Source organism: Kogia breviceps, chromosome 2, assembly GCF_026419965.1.
Source record: "Kogia breviceps isolate mKogBre1 chromosome 2, mKogBre1 haplotype 1, whole genome shotgun sequence".
Lineage (NCBI taxonomy): Eukaryota > Metazoa > Chordata > Mammalia > Artiodactyla > Physeteridae > Kogia > Kogia breviceps.
The window spans coordinates 168,183,018-168,201,234 of record NC_081311.1 but is presented as its reverse complement, the minus strand read 5'-3'; the positions used below and the strand labels follow the sequence as shown (position 1 = coordinate 168,201,234).

Sequence of the window (18,217 nt, the reverse complement as noted above, 5' to 3'; positions counted from 1 at the left end):
TTTGCCTCATTTGCTTTCTTTCTTTATACATCCTTTTTTCTTGCTAAATCTTTTGAAAGTTGCTAACATCATGTCACTTCACCCAAATATTTAAGCATGCATCCTCCAAAAAGAACATTTTTCTGCATAGCACAATATCATTAAAACAGTTGGAAAAACAGTAATTTCAGTCCATTCTCAAATTTTCCCAGTTGTCTCTTAAGATCTAGTCAAGGTTTACACATTTCAGTTTGTTATCTAAATTTAAACTGGTCTTCTTATCTTTTCTCCCCCATGATGTCTTTTAATTGAAAAATTTACTGAGATAAATGTAGATTCATGCAAACTTAAATAATACAGAGTAATCCTTTGTACATTTGGCCAGTGCCTCCAAATACCATTTTACAAAATTCATAGTCAACCAACGTATTGACACTGACATGATCTACCAATCTTGTTCAGATATCCCTAGTTTTACATAACCCTAGTTTTACTTGTACACACTTGTGTGTGTCTGTATGTATTAAGTTCTATACAATTTTATCAATTGTGTAGGGTTCATTTATATACCACCACAGCCCAGGTACTGAACAAGTCCAAAAACCATAAGAATCTCTCATGCTGCCCTTTTATAAACACAACCTCCTTCCCACATCCCCTCCCTGCACCCTAACTCTAAGCCCTGGCAATCACTAATGTCTTCTATTTCTAAAATTTTGTAATTTCAGTAATGTTATAAGTTGAATTGTACAGTATATAATCTTTTGGGATTAGCTTCTTTCTGCTCAGCGCATTCCCTGGAGAGTAACCCACGTTGTATGGCCATAGTTCATTCCTTTTTATTGCAAAGCCATGATCCAAGGTATGTATTGAAGTTTAACCACTTACCTGTTGAAGGACATCTGAGCTGATTCCACTCTTTCACTATTAGGAACATTTGTGTATAGCTTTTTGAGTGAATGTGAGTTTTCATTTCTCTGGGATAGACATCCTGGAGTACAATTGCTGGGTTGTATGGTAGTTCCATGTTTAGTTTTTTTAAGAAATTACCAAACTCTTTTCAGAGAGGCCATACCATTCTACATTCCCCTGTGATATTGTGTGTGTGTGTGTGTGTGTGTGTGTGTGTGTGTGTATGAATAATCCAAACCAGTTTTTTAAAATAGTCCCACCTACATTTTTATTTGTTTGATTTTTTTTTTTAACCCGTAAAAGTATCATTCAGTTTGTTTCTCTACCTCCTGAATTTCCTGTAAACTGGAGGTTAGGGCTAGAGGTTTGATTAGAGTTAGGTTAGATTTTTGTTGTTGCATCACATGAACCCTAAGGAAGTCAGAGTGTGCTGGTGGACAGCAAGTCTCTTTGAACAGTGATTAAACACGACACAGCACAGCCTCAAATGACAGCAAACATGTATCAAGGGCGTTGGGGTATTGTGCCATGAACCCTGAAGAGTGAAAGGTGAGGATCAGATTCCTACCCCCAAAGAACTCTATCTTTTGAAATTAACTAATTCTAATAGTGTGACCCACTAATAGGGATATGCCAAGTAGCAGCTTGGAGACAGCAATTAATTCTGCTTTGGGGGTATGTGCATGGGGTTATAAAACTTAAGGCTGAACTCTGAGGTGGCCTTTGAATAAAAGAAAAAGAGATTCCATATAGAATAGCCATAAGTAATGATCCTGAGGTGGTAAAGGGCATTTTGGAGTCCCTGGTTTTCCATATTACGGAATTAAAATTTTGTGGCCGATAAAGAAACTGAAAGTTTGATTTTGTATGCTTTAAAAGGTAAGCTGGGGCTTCCCTGGTGGCGCAGTGGTTGAGAATCCGCCTGCCGATGCAGGGGATACGGGTTCGTGCCCCGGTCCGGGAAGATCCCACATGCCGCGGAGCGGCTGGGCCCGTGAGCCATGGCCGCTGGGCCTGCGCATCCGGAGCCTGTGCCCCGCAACGGGAGAGGCCACAACAGTGAGAGGCCCGCATACCAAAAAAAAAAAAAAAAAAAAAAAAAAAAAGGTAAGCTGTATTAACACTGGGGCAGTGGAAAGAGTGGATGACAGCAGGCCAGGAGACCCATGAGTGAACCATTTCAGTCATCTGTGTGTGAGGTGTCCTAGACGACGTGCCATAAAGAGAAAGAGTAGGGTTCAAATATTTAGGGTTAGAATTCGAAACTGTGTCTGAAGTTTTAAGCTTTTGTGGATATGACATTGCTACATTAAATACGTTTGGAACATATTAGAGGTCTGAGAGGGAAGATGAACGTTAACATGTTGTGTTATGAGTCTATGGGACAGCCGAGTAAAAATGTCCACGTAGACTGTTGGAAATATAACATCTGGAGCTCAGGGGATAGTGTAAGGAGGTGTAGGGAGAAGAGGGCTTATGATGGGTTAAGGGGCAGGCAAGAAACGAACCAAGTTCAATCCCCGTGCTGAGGAGCCTTGTTGTCCACAAGCTTGCTCTGACTTCCTTCAAAGGGAGACTTAAATGGCCTGGGCAACGGCTTGCCGCTGACCCTGCAGGCTCGCTTAACTAGCACGCCCCCAAAGCCAGGCTGGGGCAGAAGCCTGGCCCGAACTTGTGGGTCACGTGGGGGGATGGGGGGGGCGTGCTGCGTGCACAGGAAGAGCGCGGGAAAGGCGGGGAGGGCTGCGCCTGCGCAGTAGCAGGTCGGCGGTCGGTTAGTGCCGGTCGGTTAGTGCGCAGACCTGCCCAGCTGCGGAAGGAGGGATGGAGCCGCCCCGAGACATAGACAATGTTTCCAACACAGCAGATAACCGCAGCAGGCGGGCCCATTCCCTGTACACAGCCCCGATACCTCAGAGGATTCCCCGTACCAACTTGGAAAACACACATGCTAGAGGGTCGGAGTTCCCTTCTGCAGCCCGTAACATCCAGGAGCAGGGCAAGACCTTGAATCGGCCCAAAGACGAGGCCAAGGAGGGTCCTGGGCACCGGCTGCTGAATGTAAGTGGGGGGCCTGGTGGAGGAGTTTGTCCCCTACCTGACCACCTAGAGGGTTGGGAAGGACCAAGGGGTCAATGCGTGCTGATGGGAGGGAGGGAAACATGCGCTCGTTTTGGAGAGCGGTAACACCTGAGTAAAAGTTTACTTGTGGGGCCCTGACAGTTATTTAATTTGTCAGAGCCCCGTTTCATTAATTAAGTGAAGACAGTATTTACTACCTACCTTAGAGGGTTGTCTGAAAAACTAAAGGAGGTAATGATATAAAGGACTTAATACAGTCCAAAGTAAAGAGTTAATAAATGTTAGCTGCTGTCATCATCATCATTATCATCATTGGGAATTCATTTGTATGGTTAAAGGGCTAAACTCCAGAAACCTTAGTTACCTCTGTTTTCAGTTCCTGAGGTTCTTACAGATAAATCTGTAGGAGCAAAACTGTATCATGTCTGCAAAATGAATTATTGGCGTCCTGTTCTTAATTAGGTAAATTTGTATTTGAAGTGTGTGAAACTCTTGAGTTTAATTACCATTTAGTGGTACTGCCAGAGCATAGAGGAAATGGAAAAGGGGAATCAAGTTGAAACTCACTTTTTCAAAGTTTGTTAGAGTATTAGGAAATTTTACATTCTCTGTTGGTCTTAAGTTATTTAAAAATAGTACAGTATTTATCAGGAAACAAATGGTACACAAGAAGGTGATGTCCTTTTCTGTATATTTAAGGAGTTGAATTACTTGATGTCTAAAGTACCGTCTTAATTCTAAAAACTTAGAATCTTGACTCACTGTTACGATAAATTGAGAGCACATTAAGGTTTAGCTTTAGGATAATACAAGAAAAAATTGCAAAGTTTGTGTTAAGAGAGATATGTTTGGAAATCTAGGCCATAGGAGGTGTTTGTTGTATGTCCTCTTAAGGAATTTGGACTTTTATTCTGTAGAATGGTGGTTTCCAATTTTTTTATGAGGGTACCTTTTTGTTGTTAAAACAAAGAAATCTCTCTACAATAAAAGTAGCTGGCTCTTTACTATCTACTGACTGGGGAAATCTGTAATGATAAAAAAGCTACCATGTGGCAGTGTTGTTAATGGAATTTGCTAATAGATAAAACAGCATCTACATACATTCAAAAAAGAGTAGTGCACATATATGCAAGGTACATTATTTACCCAAGTTTGGTTTCCCAAATTATTTGACCATAGAATATTTTAACATTTTGGTAGAACAGCAAAAAGAATTTAGGAAATGAAATGTGCACTTGGATTTAGTTATAATGATCTCATAAATGAATTCTTTTCAGATCCAGATCCAGAGGAATGAGTTTATGTGGCATAGATGTTTATTATACAGTAAACTTAGTAAACTTAATATAACTGTGTGCTATTTAAATTATTATAACAACTACTATAAGATACATTATGTAGATCGTTGAACATGGAATGGATGACCCTCTTCAATTTAGTAAATGCTGTCTATGCATCAGTACACCACAGATGGAACTTCATATATTTGGCAAAAGCTTGTCTTTTCTATGACTTCTTGGCGTGTGTGTGTGTGTATGGCACATGATTTCTTGAAAGCGGATTATCATAGGGTAATAAGAACAGCTATATAAATATGTCTAGTATTTTCTGTACAAAATGTTTAGTAATTTCTGTACAGGTTTTTTTAAAACTTGGAAACAAATACATCTCTCAGAGATGTCTCACATCTCTCAGTATATTTGGAAAACAGTAATTTGCAGATAGTACTTAGAACACATTTGATTTCAAGCATATTCAAAGTTGAGAACCACTGCTACAAGTGATAGGAAACGTTGGTTGGTTTTAAGCAGGGGCATGACATGGATCAGATGTGCTTTGCTGAAAAAATAGTTTTGGCTATCAGGATTTAAGGTGAGATTAGAGACATAGTGGGGAGCGAGGCCAATAAAGTAAGATCTCTGAGGGGATGGAAAAGTATGGGCTCTAGAGTACAGGTGGAGGTGTACTCCGGGGATAGGAGGAAGGGCATCTCTTCATCCAGAGCGGTGTTTATTTTATCTTTGGTCACCAGTATCCAAACATTCTGGGGGTTCTTGTTATAACCTAGATTCTTGGACCTCCACCTTAGAGCTACTGAATCCAGAAGGGTGGGGGCCTGGGAATATGCTCAGATTTTAAACTATCCCAAGTGATGCTTAGATTCATGCTTGAGAATTACTGCAGATAGAGGAAAAAGCTAGGCATTGATGTGGGGATTATACACTGAGGGTGTAGGCTGCAGAAGGAGGCAAGTGGAGCTAGAAGAGTTTATGAACTGGGTGAAAGAGAAAGGAGGTCTCAATGAGATTTTTAAAAGGTTATTAAATGTAAATTACTGAGAGAACTGGAAGGATTAACTAGAGACCGTGCTCAGATCGAGGGATATTGTAGTTGGTGACTTTAGTGAAAATGTGGATAATCTATCCCTCACCTTGACATCAGTTCTTTGAATGGCCTTAATTCCTTTCAGCAGCTTACTGCAATTCTACATCTTGGACCTTGCCTTCACTCTGAGTTTCGCCTCCCAAATCCTGAAATCTGTTATGCTATTTCCCAACCTCTCATTATTTACTTTGAAATATGTGTCAAGCTTTGTGCTAGACACTGAGGATACAACGGTGAGCAAGACAGGCAAAGCACCTTCCCTTGGAAGCTAACATTTGAATTGGAGAGACAGTTACAGATTAGGCTGTTGTTCTAAGGAAATAAAAGGGCACTACGAAAGAGAATCATTGTGGAGGGACAGATGGGACTTTGGATAGGTGATCAGAGAAGGCCTCTGAGGAGGTGGCTTTTAAGTGAAAACCTGAAAATGAGAAGAAGCTAGCCATTTAAAGAGTGGGGAGATGGAGGCAGAGAGCATAAGAATCAATAAACAAGTGTGAAGTTTCTATAGCTTGGACAGAGCATAGTGAATGAGCGGGAGAGTAGCATGAAATGAGTCCATAACATATCTTTTTGTATGTTTAAAGTCCCTTTTAAAATCTTTTTTTTTTTTTGGTGAATTGCCCATTTGAGTCATTTCCTATCATTTTTCTTTTCCCCCTCAGCTTTTCAAAAGTTCTTTATTGGGGATATTAGATCTGCATCTGTGATATGTGTTACAAATATTTTCTCACAATTCAACAGTTGTCTTTTGACTTTTATGGTACTTTTTGTTATGCAAAAGATTCTTAATTTTATGGGGTCAAGTGTCTTAGTTAAAAACTGTTTACATATGCCCAGGTCATGAAGGAATTTACCTATTTTGCCTTCTAGTACTTGCATATCATTTTTACATTTAGATCCCTGATTTATTTGGACTGTGTGGTGTGAGGTCTGGATTTAATTTTTTTTCTTTTCCCAAATAGATGTCCCAACACCATTTACTTTAAAAAAATCCATCTTTGCCCTAGTGTTTTGAGATGCCACATGTATACATAAGTCTTATACATAAGCTACCACATGTATTTGGTTTTTTCTGGACTTCCTATTCTATTCCATTGCTGTTTATCAGTTCATGTACCAAGACCCATACTACTTTTTTAAGCAAAGATATTTCCTTTATTGCAAGAATCTTTAACATGCTAAACGCCCTATGAATATTGAAGAAGGGAATATGGAATACAGCATTTCCCAAAGTCAGTCATTTTTAGTAGGCATTTCAAGTATTTCATGAATAAACCTTGGGAAAAGTACTGAAGACCATACTATTTTATTTTAAAGACTTACAGTATGTTTTAATGTCTGGTAAGACTGGTTCCCCACCCCTCCCCCCACCCTTGTAGTTTTCTTTTCCAATGATTTCCTGACTATTCTCACTTTTAATAAAAACACTTTATTATTAACTTGTTTATCTCAACAAAGAAGCTTGTTTTTTTAAAAATAAAGATTGCATTAAATTGATGTTAGGTAGAACTGACATCTTTATGATGTTAACCTGTCCTATCCAAGAACAAGAGATGTCTTTTCATTATTCAAGTGTACTTTTGTGACTTTCAGAAGTGTTTTAAAGTTTTCCTCTTAAGAGTTTTGCACACTTGTTGTTAAGATTGTTCCTAAAGTGGGGCTTTTTCTACTTTGTATCCTCTAATTATTTATGTATATTAAGGCTGTTGATTTCTGTATGTTAAGTTCATGTCCTGCTTCTTTGTTTAATTTTTTTAAACATTTGAGTTAGTATTGTTATTAATTCTCTAGGGTTTTAGATACACTATCAGATCATCTTCAAATAGAGATAGTTTTACTTCTTTTTTTTTCCAATTCTCTTGCCTTTAGTTGATTTCTCCTACTGAACTACTTTGACTAATGCCACCAGTAACATGTTGAGTAGTAGTGGAGACAGTAGGCAACCTTGCCTTGTTCCTGATCTTTGTAAATGCCTCCAGTGTTTCCCCACCAAATGAAATAGTAGCTTCAAGACTGACTTAATTCCTATTTTCTTGAGTGTTTTAACAGGAAAGGGTGTTGAATTTTGTCAGAGGCCATTTAAACATGTATGGAGATAATTGCATAATTTCTCCTTACATATGTTGATGTGGTGTTTTATATTAATACATTTCCTAATATTGAACCAACTTACATTCCTAGAATTAATCCCACTTGGTTATTGCATATCATTTTCTTTGTGGTGCTGGATATTCTGTTTTTATTATTTTATTTAGTATCTTTGTATCAATATTTATGTTATATTCATCTATAATTTTCTTTATAGGTTTAGGTATCAGTGCTATGCTTCATAAAAAAATAAGAAAATTTTCTTTAGTGGTGCCATGGGATACCTAGTTTTTGAATTTGGTAGAATTCCCTGTGAAACCACCTGGGCTTGGCACTTTTTTGTGGTGATAGCTCATTGCTAGCTTTCTTCTGTTTCTTTTATGGAAAGTGGTCTGTTTGAACTGTTTACCACTAACAGGATCAATTTTGTTAAATTGTATTTCCTTAGGAAATTATACATTTCATTTAGGTTTTAAAATATATTTGCAGGTCTGCAAATAGTCTTTTATGGTTTTTCAAAAGTCTTGTCATTTCTTATTTGCATTTGATCCCCATATACTGATTAAGTTAGCTAGTGGTTTGTATATTTTGTAGGCTCTGTAGATCAGTTTGGGAATTGATTTCTTAACAGTATTGAATCTTTCTAGCTAAGAACATGGAATGTTTTCCATTTATTTAGATCTTTAATTTCACTCAGGAAAATTTTGTAGTTTTCAGTGTACTAGTCACATTTCTTCTTTTAAATTTACTCCTAATGTAATTGTTTTCTTAATTTCATTTCCAGGTTGTTCATTGCTGTTATATGGAAATGCAATTGATTTTTATATTTTGTCCTTATATCCAGAGACCTTGCTGAACTCCTTTATTAGTTCTAGTAGTTCCTTTCTTCTTCTTTTTTTTTAGTGGATTTCTTAGGAATTTCTATATACAGAATTTGTCACCTGCAAATAAAGACAGTTTTACTTCTTTCTTTCAAATCTGGATACTTTTTATTTCTTTTTCTTATCTGACTGCACTGGATAGAACCTTTAGTACAGTGTTGATTCAAAGTAGTGAGAGTGAACACTCTTGCCTTACTGATCTTAAGGGGAAAACATTCAGCCTTTCACCATTGAGTATGATGTTGAAGAATTTCCCATCTATTCCTAGTCTGTTCAGAGTTTTTTATAATACATTTTGGATTTTGTCAAATACATTTTCTGCATCTAGTGAAATGATCATGTGATTTTTGTCCTTTACTGGACACATTTATTAATGTGGCTTATTACATTAATTGTATTACATTGATTTTCAGATGGAAAAATCCCACTTTGTCATAGTATATGGACCTTTTTAGTATGTTGTTGGGTTTAGTTTACTAATATTTTGTGGCAGATTTTTGCCTCTGTATTCATAAGGGATAATGATTTGTTGTTTTCTCATCTTGTGATGTCTCTCTGGCTTGGGTATTAATGGAATACTGACATCATAGAATAACTTGGGAAGTGTTCTTTCCTCTTCTTTTTTTTCCCTGAGTTTGTGGAGGACTGTTATTATTTCTTAAGTATTCGATAGAATTCACCAGTGAAACAATCTGGGCCTAAGTTTTTTTGTTTTTGTTTTGTTTTGCTTGGTAGGAAGAGGTTTAATTACTAACTAAATTTCTTTAGTTGTTATAGGTCTTTCTTCTTGATTCAGTTTTGGTAATATGTGTACGAATTTTTCCATTTAATCTAAATTGTCTAATTTGTTAACATAAAACTGTTTATAGCAGTCAGTAGTTATTTTATATGGCAATAAACTTTGCAGATGCAGTAAAGTTTAGGATTTTGTGGTGGGGAGATTATCTTGGATTATCTGATGGGCCCTACGTGTAATCACAAATGTCCTTATAAGAGAGAGGTAGAGGGAGATTTGGACACACTCCGAAGAGAAGGCAATGTGATCACAAAGGTAGAGACTGGAGTGATGTGACCACAAGCCAAGGAACGCTAGCCAGTCACCAAAAGCTGGAAGAGGCAAGAATGGATTTTTCCTTAGAGCCTCTAGAGGAATTATTGCCCAGCTGACTTCTGATTTTGGCCCAGGGGAACTGATATTAGACTTCTGGCCCTCACAACTGTGAAAGAATAAATTTTTGTTGTTTAAGCCACCAAGTTTGTGGTGATTTGTTATAGCAGCTACAGGAATTAATACAATGGTATTTCTTTATAATCCTTTTAAGTTTTGTAAGGTCAGTGGTGATATACCCCTTTCATTTTTGATTTTGGTAATTTGTAACCTCTATCTTTTTCTCTTCATCAGTCTAGATAAAAGATTTGACAATTTTGATGATCTTTTCAAGAACCTACCTTTAGTTTCATTGATTCTCTTTTTTTAAAAATAATCTTAATGATTTCTGTTCTAATCTTTATTTTCTTCCTCTTGCTCATTTTGGGTTGAGCTTGCTCTTATTTTTTCAAAGTACAGATGTTTAATGCTATCAATTTTCTGCTAAGCACTGCTTTAGCTGCACTCCATGAATTTTACGTTGTGTTTTCATTTTTATTCAGCTCATAATACTTTCTGATTTCTATTGTTTTTCTTCTTTAACCCATGGCTTATTTACAAATGTGTTTTTAATTTCCAAGATTTGTGTATTTTTCAAATTTCCTTGTGCTATTTATATATTTGTAATTTATATATTATAACTTACAAGTTTATAATTTATTTTGTTGAAGTAGGAGAACATTCTCTGTATGAATGTTTTTGAATTTTTAATTCTGCAAAATTTATTGAAACTGTTTTTATGGTCTAGCATATGATACATCTTGCAGAATATCCTATGTGCATTTTAAAATATTTATTTTGGGCTTTTTTGTTCAATATTCTGTCTCTGAGATGCATTCATGTGTGTAGGTGTAGTTATTATTTTCCTTACTCTATAATATTCCATTGTGTGAACATATCACATTCTATTTATCCATTCTATTTTTTTTTAACATCTTTATTGGAGTATAGTTGCTTTACAATGGTGTGTTAGTTCCTGCTTTACAACAAAGTGAATCAGTTATACATATACATATGTCCCCATATCTCTTCCGTCTTGCGTCTCCCTCCCTCCTACCCTCCCTATCCCACCCCTCTAGGTGGTCACGAAGCACCGAGCTGATCTCCCTGTGCTATGTGTCTGCTTCCCACTAGCTATCTATTTTTTTTTAATTCAAACAGAAAGTTACAAAAATTATAATCATCCTCATCAGTTCACTCAGTCCCATGTAATTAATTTGTTTTCATCTTGATCTTTTGTTAGCACTTTTATGAATTCATCAGTTTTCCATTAGAGTTCTGAAAATGCTTATTCATTCAGTTCAGCAGTATAGTCAGTTACCAGAAACCTGTACTTGTCAGAGTCTTTTCCATGAATTCCTTGAAGATGAAACCCTTTTATAGGAGCATTTTTGCAAAAGCATCAGAGTACACCCAGAACTGTCTGTAAATGACAAAAAAGACTTAAAAATGACCATGGTTGAAGATTTGATGAAAGTTCATAATAATGCAATTGACAAGGAAATTTAGTTATTTCTGAGATATATTATTATTTTAAAATAATAACAAGAATTATGACTTATAACATTATACCACAACATATAAGATTTTTAGGAATTTCATGTAATGTCTGAAACATTTATATTAACATATTTCCATACAAATAACTCAAAGAAAGTTTAGTATTAGTTTTTTTAATTTAATTTAATTTTTTTTTTATACAGCAGGTTCTTATTAGTATCAATTTTATACACATCAGTGTATACATGTCAATCCCAATCGCCCAATTCATCACACCACCATCCCCACTCCCCAACGGCTTTCCCCCCTTGGTGTCCATACGTTTGTTCTCTACATCTGTGTCTCAACTTCTGCCCTGCAAACTGGTTCATCTGTACCATTTTTCTACGTTCCACATACATGCATTAATATACGATATTTGTTTTTCTCTTTCTGACATACTTTACTGTATGACAGTCTCTAGATCCATCCACGTCTCAACAAATGACCCAATTTCCTTCTTTTTTATGGCCGAGTAATAGTCCATTGTATATATATACCACTTCTTCTTTATCCATTTCTCTGTTGATGGACATTTTGGTTGCTTCCATGACCTGGCTGTTGTAAATAGTGCTGCAGTGAACATTGGGGTGCATGTGTCTTTCTGAACTATGGTTTTCTCTGGGTATATGCCCAGTAGTGGGATTGCTGGATCATACGGTAATTTTATTTTTAGTTTTGTAAGGAACCTCCATACTGTTCTCCATAGTGGCTGTATCAATTTACTTTCCCACCAAAAGTGCAAGAGGGTTCCCTTTTCTCCACACCCTCTCCAGCATTTGTTGTTTGTAAATTTTCTGATGATGCTCATTCTAACCGGTGTGAGGTGATACCTCATTGTAGTTTTGATTTGCATTTCTCTAATAGTGATGTTGAACAGCTTTTCATGTGCTTCTTGGCCATCTGTATGTCTTCTTTAGAGAAATGTCTATTTAGGTCTTCTGCCCATTTTTGGGTTGTTTGGTTTTTTAATATTGAGCTGCATGAGCTGTGTATATATTTTGGAGATTAATCCTCTGTCCATTGATTCATTTGCAAATATTTTCTCCCATACTGAGGGTTGTCTTTTCGTCTTCTTTGTAGTTTCCTTTGCTGTGCAAAAGCTTTTGAATTTCATTAGCTCCCATTTGTTTATTTTTGTTTTTATTTCCGTGACCCTAGGAGGTGTATCAAAATAGATCTTGCTGTGATTTATGTCAAAGTGTTCTTCCTATGTTTTCCTCTAAGAGTTTTATAGTGTCTGGTCTTACATTTAGGTCACGAATCCACTTTGAGTTTATTTTTGTGTACGGTGTTAGGGAGTATTCTAATTTCATTCTTTTACATGTAGCTGTCCAGTTTTCCCAGCACCACTGTTTGAAGAGGCTATCTTTTATCCATTGTATATCCTTGCCTCCTTTGTCATAGATTAGTTGACCATAGGTACGTGGGTTTATCTCTGGGCATTCTGTCTTGTTCCATTGATCTATGTTTCTGTTTTTGTGCCAATACCATATTGTCTTGATGACTGTAGCTTTATAGTATACTCTGAAGTCAGGGAGTCTGATTCCTCCAGCTCCGTTTTTTTCCCTCAAGACTGCTTTGGCTATTTGGGGTCTTTTGTGTCTCCATACAAATTTTAAGATTTATTGTTCTAGTTCCATAAAAAATGCCATTGGTAATTTGTTATGGATTGCACTGAATCTGTAGATTGCTTTCGGTAGTATAGTCATTTTCACAATATTGATTCTTCCACTCCAAGAACATGGTATATCTCTCCATCTGTTGGTATCATCTTTAATTTATTTCATCAGTGTCTTATAGTTTTCTGCTTACAGGTCTTTTGTCTCCCTAGGTAGGTTTATTCCTAGGTATTTTATTCTTTTTGTTGCAGTGGTAAATGGGAGTGTTTCCTTAATTTCTCTTTCAGATTTTGCATCATTAGTGTATAGGAATGCAAGAGATGTGCATTAATTTTGTAACCTGCAACTTTACCAAATTCATTGATTAGCTCTAGTAGTTTTCTGGTGGCATCTTTAGGATTCTCTATGTATAGTATCATGTCATCTGCAAACAGTGACTGTTTTACTTCTTCTTTTCCAACTTGTATTCCTTTTATTTCTTTTTCTTCTCTGATTGCCATGGCTAGGACTTCCAAAACTATGTTGAATCATCGTGGCGAGAGTGGACATCCTTGTCTTATTCCTGATCTTAGAGGAAATGCTTTCAGTTTTTCACCATTGAGAATGATGTTTGCTGTGGGTTTGTCATATATGGCCTCTATTATGTTGAGGTAGGTTCCCTCTATGCCCAGTTTCTGGAGAGTTTTTATCATAAATGGGTGTTGAATTTTGTCAAAAGCTTTTTCTGCATCTATTGAGATGATTATATGCTTTTTATACTTTAATTTGTTAATATGGTGTATCATATTGAGTGCTTTGTGTATATTGAAGAAACCTTGCATTCCTGGGATAAGCCCCACTTGATCGTGGTGTATGATCCTTTTAATGTGCTGTTGGATTCTGTTTGCTAGTATTTTGCTGAGGAATTTTGCATCTATGTTCATCAGTGATATTGACCCGTACTTTTCTTTTTTGTGACATCTTTGTCTGGTTTTGGTATCAGGGTGATGGTAGCCTCATTCAAAGAGTTGGGAAGTGTTCCTTCCTCCGCAATTATTGGGAAGAGTTTGAGAAGGATAGGTGTTAGCTCTTCTCTAAATGTTTGATAGAATTCACCTGTGAAGCCATCTGTACCTGGACTTTTTTTTGTTGGAAGATTTTTAATCACAGTTTCAATTTCATTACTTGTGATTGGTCTGTTCATATTTTCTATTTCTTCCTAGTTCAGTCTTGGAAGGTTATACCTTTCTAAGAATTTGTCCATTTCTTCCAGGTTGTTCATTTTATTGGCATAGAGTTGCTTGTAGTAGTCTCTTAGGATGCTTTGTATTTCTGCGGTGTCTGTTGTAACTTCTCCTTTTTCATTTCTCATTTTATTGATTTGAGTCCTCTCCCTTTTTTTTTGATGAGTCTAGCTAATGGTTTATCAATTTTGTTTATCTTCTCAAAGAACCAGCTTTTAGTTTTATTGATTTTTGCTATTGTTTTCTTTGTTTCTATTTCACATATTTCTGTTCTGATCTTTATGATTTCTTTCCTTCTGCTAACTTTGGGTCTTGTTTGTTCTTCTTTCTCTAGTTCCTTTAGGTGTAAGGTTAGATTGTTTATTTGAGATTTTTCTAGTTTCTTGAGGTAGGCTTGTATAGCTATAAACCTCCCTCTTAGAACTGCTTTTGCTGCATCCCATAGGTTGTGCGTCGTCATGTTTTCATTGTCATTTGTCTCTAGGTATATTTTGATTTCCTCGATTTCTTCAGTGATCTCTTGGTTATTAAGTAGTGTATTGTTTAGTCTTCATGTGTTTTTATTTTTTACAGATTTTTTTCCTGTAATTGATATCTAATCTCATAGCATTGTGGTTGAAAAAGATACTTGGTACAATTTCAATTTTCTTAAATTTACCAAGGCTTGATTTGTGACCCAAGATATGATCTATCCTGGAGAATGTTCCATGAGCACTTGAGAAGAAAGTGTAATCTGCTTTTTTTGGATGGATGTCCTATAAATATCAGTTAAGTCCATCTGTTTGATGTATCTTTTAAAGTTTGTGTTTCCTTACTTATTTTCATTTTTGATGATCTGTCCATTGATGAAAGTGGGGTGTCAAAGTTCCCTACTATGATTGTGTTACTGTCGATTCCACCTTTTATGGTTGTTAGTATTTGCCTTATGTATTGAGGTGCTCCTATGTTGGGTGCATAAATATATACAATTGTTATATCTTTTTCTTGTATTGATCCCTTGATCATTATGCAGTGTCCTTCTTTGTCTCTTGTAATAGTCTTTGTTTTAAAGTCTATTTTGTCTGATATGAGAGTTGCTACTGTAGCTTTCTTTTGGTTTCCATTTGCATGGAATGTCTTTTTCCATCTCCTCACTTTCAGTGTGTATGTGTCCCTAGGTCTGAAGTGGGTAAAAGACACTCTCAACAGCATATATACGGATCTTGTTTTTGTATCCATTCAGCCAGTGTATATCTTTTGGTTGCAGCATTTAATCCACTTACATTTAAGGTAATTATTGATATGTATGGTCCTATTATCATTTTCTTAATTGTTTTGGGTTTGTTATTGTAGGGCTTTTACTTTTCTTGTGTTTCCTGCCTAGAGAAGTTCCTTTAGCATTTGTTGTAAAGCTGGTTTGGTGGTGCTGAATTCTCTTAGCTTTTGCTTGTCTGTAAAGGTTTTAATTTCTCCGTCAAATCTGAATGAGATCCTTGCCGGGTAGAGTAATCTTGGTTGTAGGTTTTTCTCCTTCATCACTTTAAATATGTCCTGCCACTCCCTTCTGGCTTGCAGAGTTTCTGCTGAAAGATCAGCTGTTAAGCTTATGGGGATTCCCTTGTGTGTTATTTGTTGTTTTTCCCTTGCTGCTTTTTTTTTTTTTTTTTCCAGTACACGGGCCTCTCACTGTCGTGGCCTCTCCCGTTGTGGAGCACATGCTCTGGACCTGCAGGCTCAGCGGCCATGGCTCACGGGCCTAGCCACTCCGTGGCATGTGGGATCTTCCCGAACCGGGGCACAAACCCATGTCTGCTGCATCGGCAGATGGACTCTCAACCACTGTGCCACCAGGGAAGCCCTCCCTTGCTGCTTTTAATGTTTTCTTTGTATTTAATTTTTGATAGTTTGATTTATATGTGTCTTGGCATGTTTCTCCTTGGATTTATCCTGTATGGGACTCTCTGTGCTTCCTGGACTTGATTTACTATTTCCTTTCCCATATTAGGGAAGTTTTCAACTATAATCTCTTCAAATATTTTCTCAGTCCCTTTCTTTTTCTCTTCTTCTGGGACCCCTATATTTCGAGTGTTGGTGTGTTTAATGTTGTCCCAGAAGTTTGACACTGTCTTCAATTCTTTTCATTCTTTTTTCTTTATTCTGCTCTGCAGTAGTTATTTCCACTATTTTATCTTCCAGGTCACTTATCTGTTCTTCTGCCTCAGTTATTCTAATACTGATCCCTTCTAGAGAATTTTTTTTTTTTTTTTTTTTTTTTTTTTTTTTTTTTTTTTTTGCGGTACGCGGGCCTCTCACTGCTGTGGCCTCTCCCGTTGTGGAGCACAGGCTCTGGATGCGCAGGCTCAGCGGCCATGGCTCACGGGCCCAGCCGCTCCATGGCATGTGGGATCTTCCCAGACCGGGGCACAAACCCATGTCCCCTGCATTGGCTGGCGGACTTTAATTTCATTTATTGTGACTTTAATTTCATTTATCACTGTTTGTTTGCTCTTTAATTCTTCTATGTCTTTCTTAAATGTTTCTTGTATTTTCTTTATTCTCTTTCCAAGATTTTGGATCATCTTTGCTATCATTATTCTGAATTCTTTTTCAGGTAGACTGCCTATATACTCTTCATTTTTTAGGTTTGGTGAGTTTTTGCCTTGCTCTTTCATCTGCTGTGTGTTTCTCTGTCTTCTCATTTTGCTTAACTTACTGTGTTTGGGGTCTCCTTTTCCCAGGCTGCAGGTTCGTAGTTCTCATTGTTTTTGGTGTCTGTCCCCAGTAGCTAAGGTTGGGTCAGTGGGTTGTGTAGGTTTCCTGGTGGAGGGGACTAGTGTCTGTGTTCAGGTGGATGAGGCTGGATCTTGTCTTTCTGGTGGGCAGGTCCACATCTGGTGGTGTGTTTTGGGGTGTCTGTGGTCTTATTATGATTTTAGGCAGCCTGTCTGCTAATGGGTGGCATTGTGTTCCTGTCTTGCTAGTTGTTTGGCATAGGGTGTCCAGCACTGTAGCTTGCTGGTCGTTGAGTGGAGCTGTGTCTTGGTGTTGAGATGGAGATCTCTGGGAGATTTTCACCGTTTTATATTATGTGGAGCTGGGATGTCTCTTGTGGACCAGTGTCCTGAACTTGCCTCTCCCACCTCAGAGGCACAGCCCTGATGCCTGGCTGGAGCACCAAGAGCCTGTCATCCACATGGCTCAGAATAAAAGGGAGAAAAAATAGAAAGGAAGGAAGGAAGGATGAATATGAAATAAAGTAAAATAAAGTTATTAAAAGAAAAAATAATTATTAAGAAAAAAATTTTAAGTAACTAAAAAAAAAAAAAGGACAGACAGAACCATAGGACAAATGGTAAAAGCAAAACTATACAGACAAAATCACACTCAGAAGCATACACATACACACTCACAAAAAGAGAAAAAGGGAAAAATATATATATATCATTGCTCCCAAAGTCCACCTCCTCAATTTGGGATGATTCGTTGTCTATTCAGGTATTCCACAGGTGCAGGGTACATCAGGTTGATTGTGGAGATTTAATCCACTGCTCCTGAGGCTGCTGGGAGAGACCTCCCCCTCTCGTCTTTGTTTGCACAGCTCCCAGGGTTCAGCTTTGGATTTGGCCCCGCCTCTGCGTGTAGGTCACCTAAGGGCATCTGTTCTTCGCTCAGACAGGACGGGGTTAAAGGAGCCGCTGATTCGGGGTCTCTGGCTCACTCAGGCCGCGGGGAGGGAGGGGTGAGGATGCAGGCCGAGCCTGCGACGGCAGAGACGTTGCACCAGCCTGAGGCGCCAAAGGCAAATGACTCTTAATCTAGAATGTAGGTATCTTTTGAGTTCTATTTTAGTTGAAGATCTTCTCCCTTGTTTTTAAAACTTTGCCATAAGGAAAAACACTACCCTGAGGGGTAGCTGGTCCTCAGGACCTCAAATCCCTTCTTGGATTGTAGACCAAAGGCCAACCAGCCCGAGAGGCTTGTCTGCTCACCCGCGAGCAGGCGGGGGGTGGGAGGGGCTGGGAGCTGAGCCATTCCATTGTTAATGGATATTTGGGTTGTTTCTATTTTCTGGCTATGGTGAATAATAGTTATAAACATTCTTGCACATTTTATACATATGCCTACATTCTGTTGGGAATATATCTAGGAATGGAATTTCTGGGTCATTAGTATGTATACCTTCAACTTCAGTACAAAATACCAAAGAGTTTTTCAAAGAGAATATAACAATTTATATTCCCACTGGCAGTGTATTAGAGTTCTAGATACTCCAAATCCTTCCACTTGATTGTGTCAGTCTCTTTATGGTTAGCCATCTAAGGGATGTGTAGTGGTATCTCTTTGTGGTATTAGCTTTCATTTCGCTGATGACTAATG

The 18,217-nt window shown here is 37.5% G+C and overlaps 1 protein-coding gene across 1 annotated transcript in view; it reads left to right on the top strand.

Annotated features, from left to right (window-relative positions):
• Nucleotides 1-2,715: 2,715 nt before the first annotated feature.
• The window catches only part of LOC131750663 (cation channel sperm-associated targeting subunit tau-like), a 76,690-nt gene continuing 61,188 nt past the window's right edge, over nt 2,716-18,217 (top strand). The window contains exon 1 of the mRNA XM_059053454.2: nt 2,716-2,952. Within this exon, the coding sequence (XP_058909437.1) occupies nt 2,716-2,952 (237 nt within the window). The remainder of the gene's footprint in view (nt 2,953-18,217) is intronic.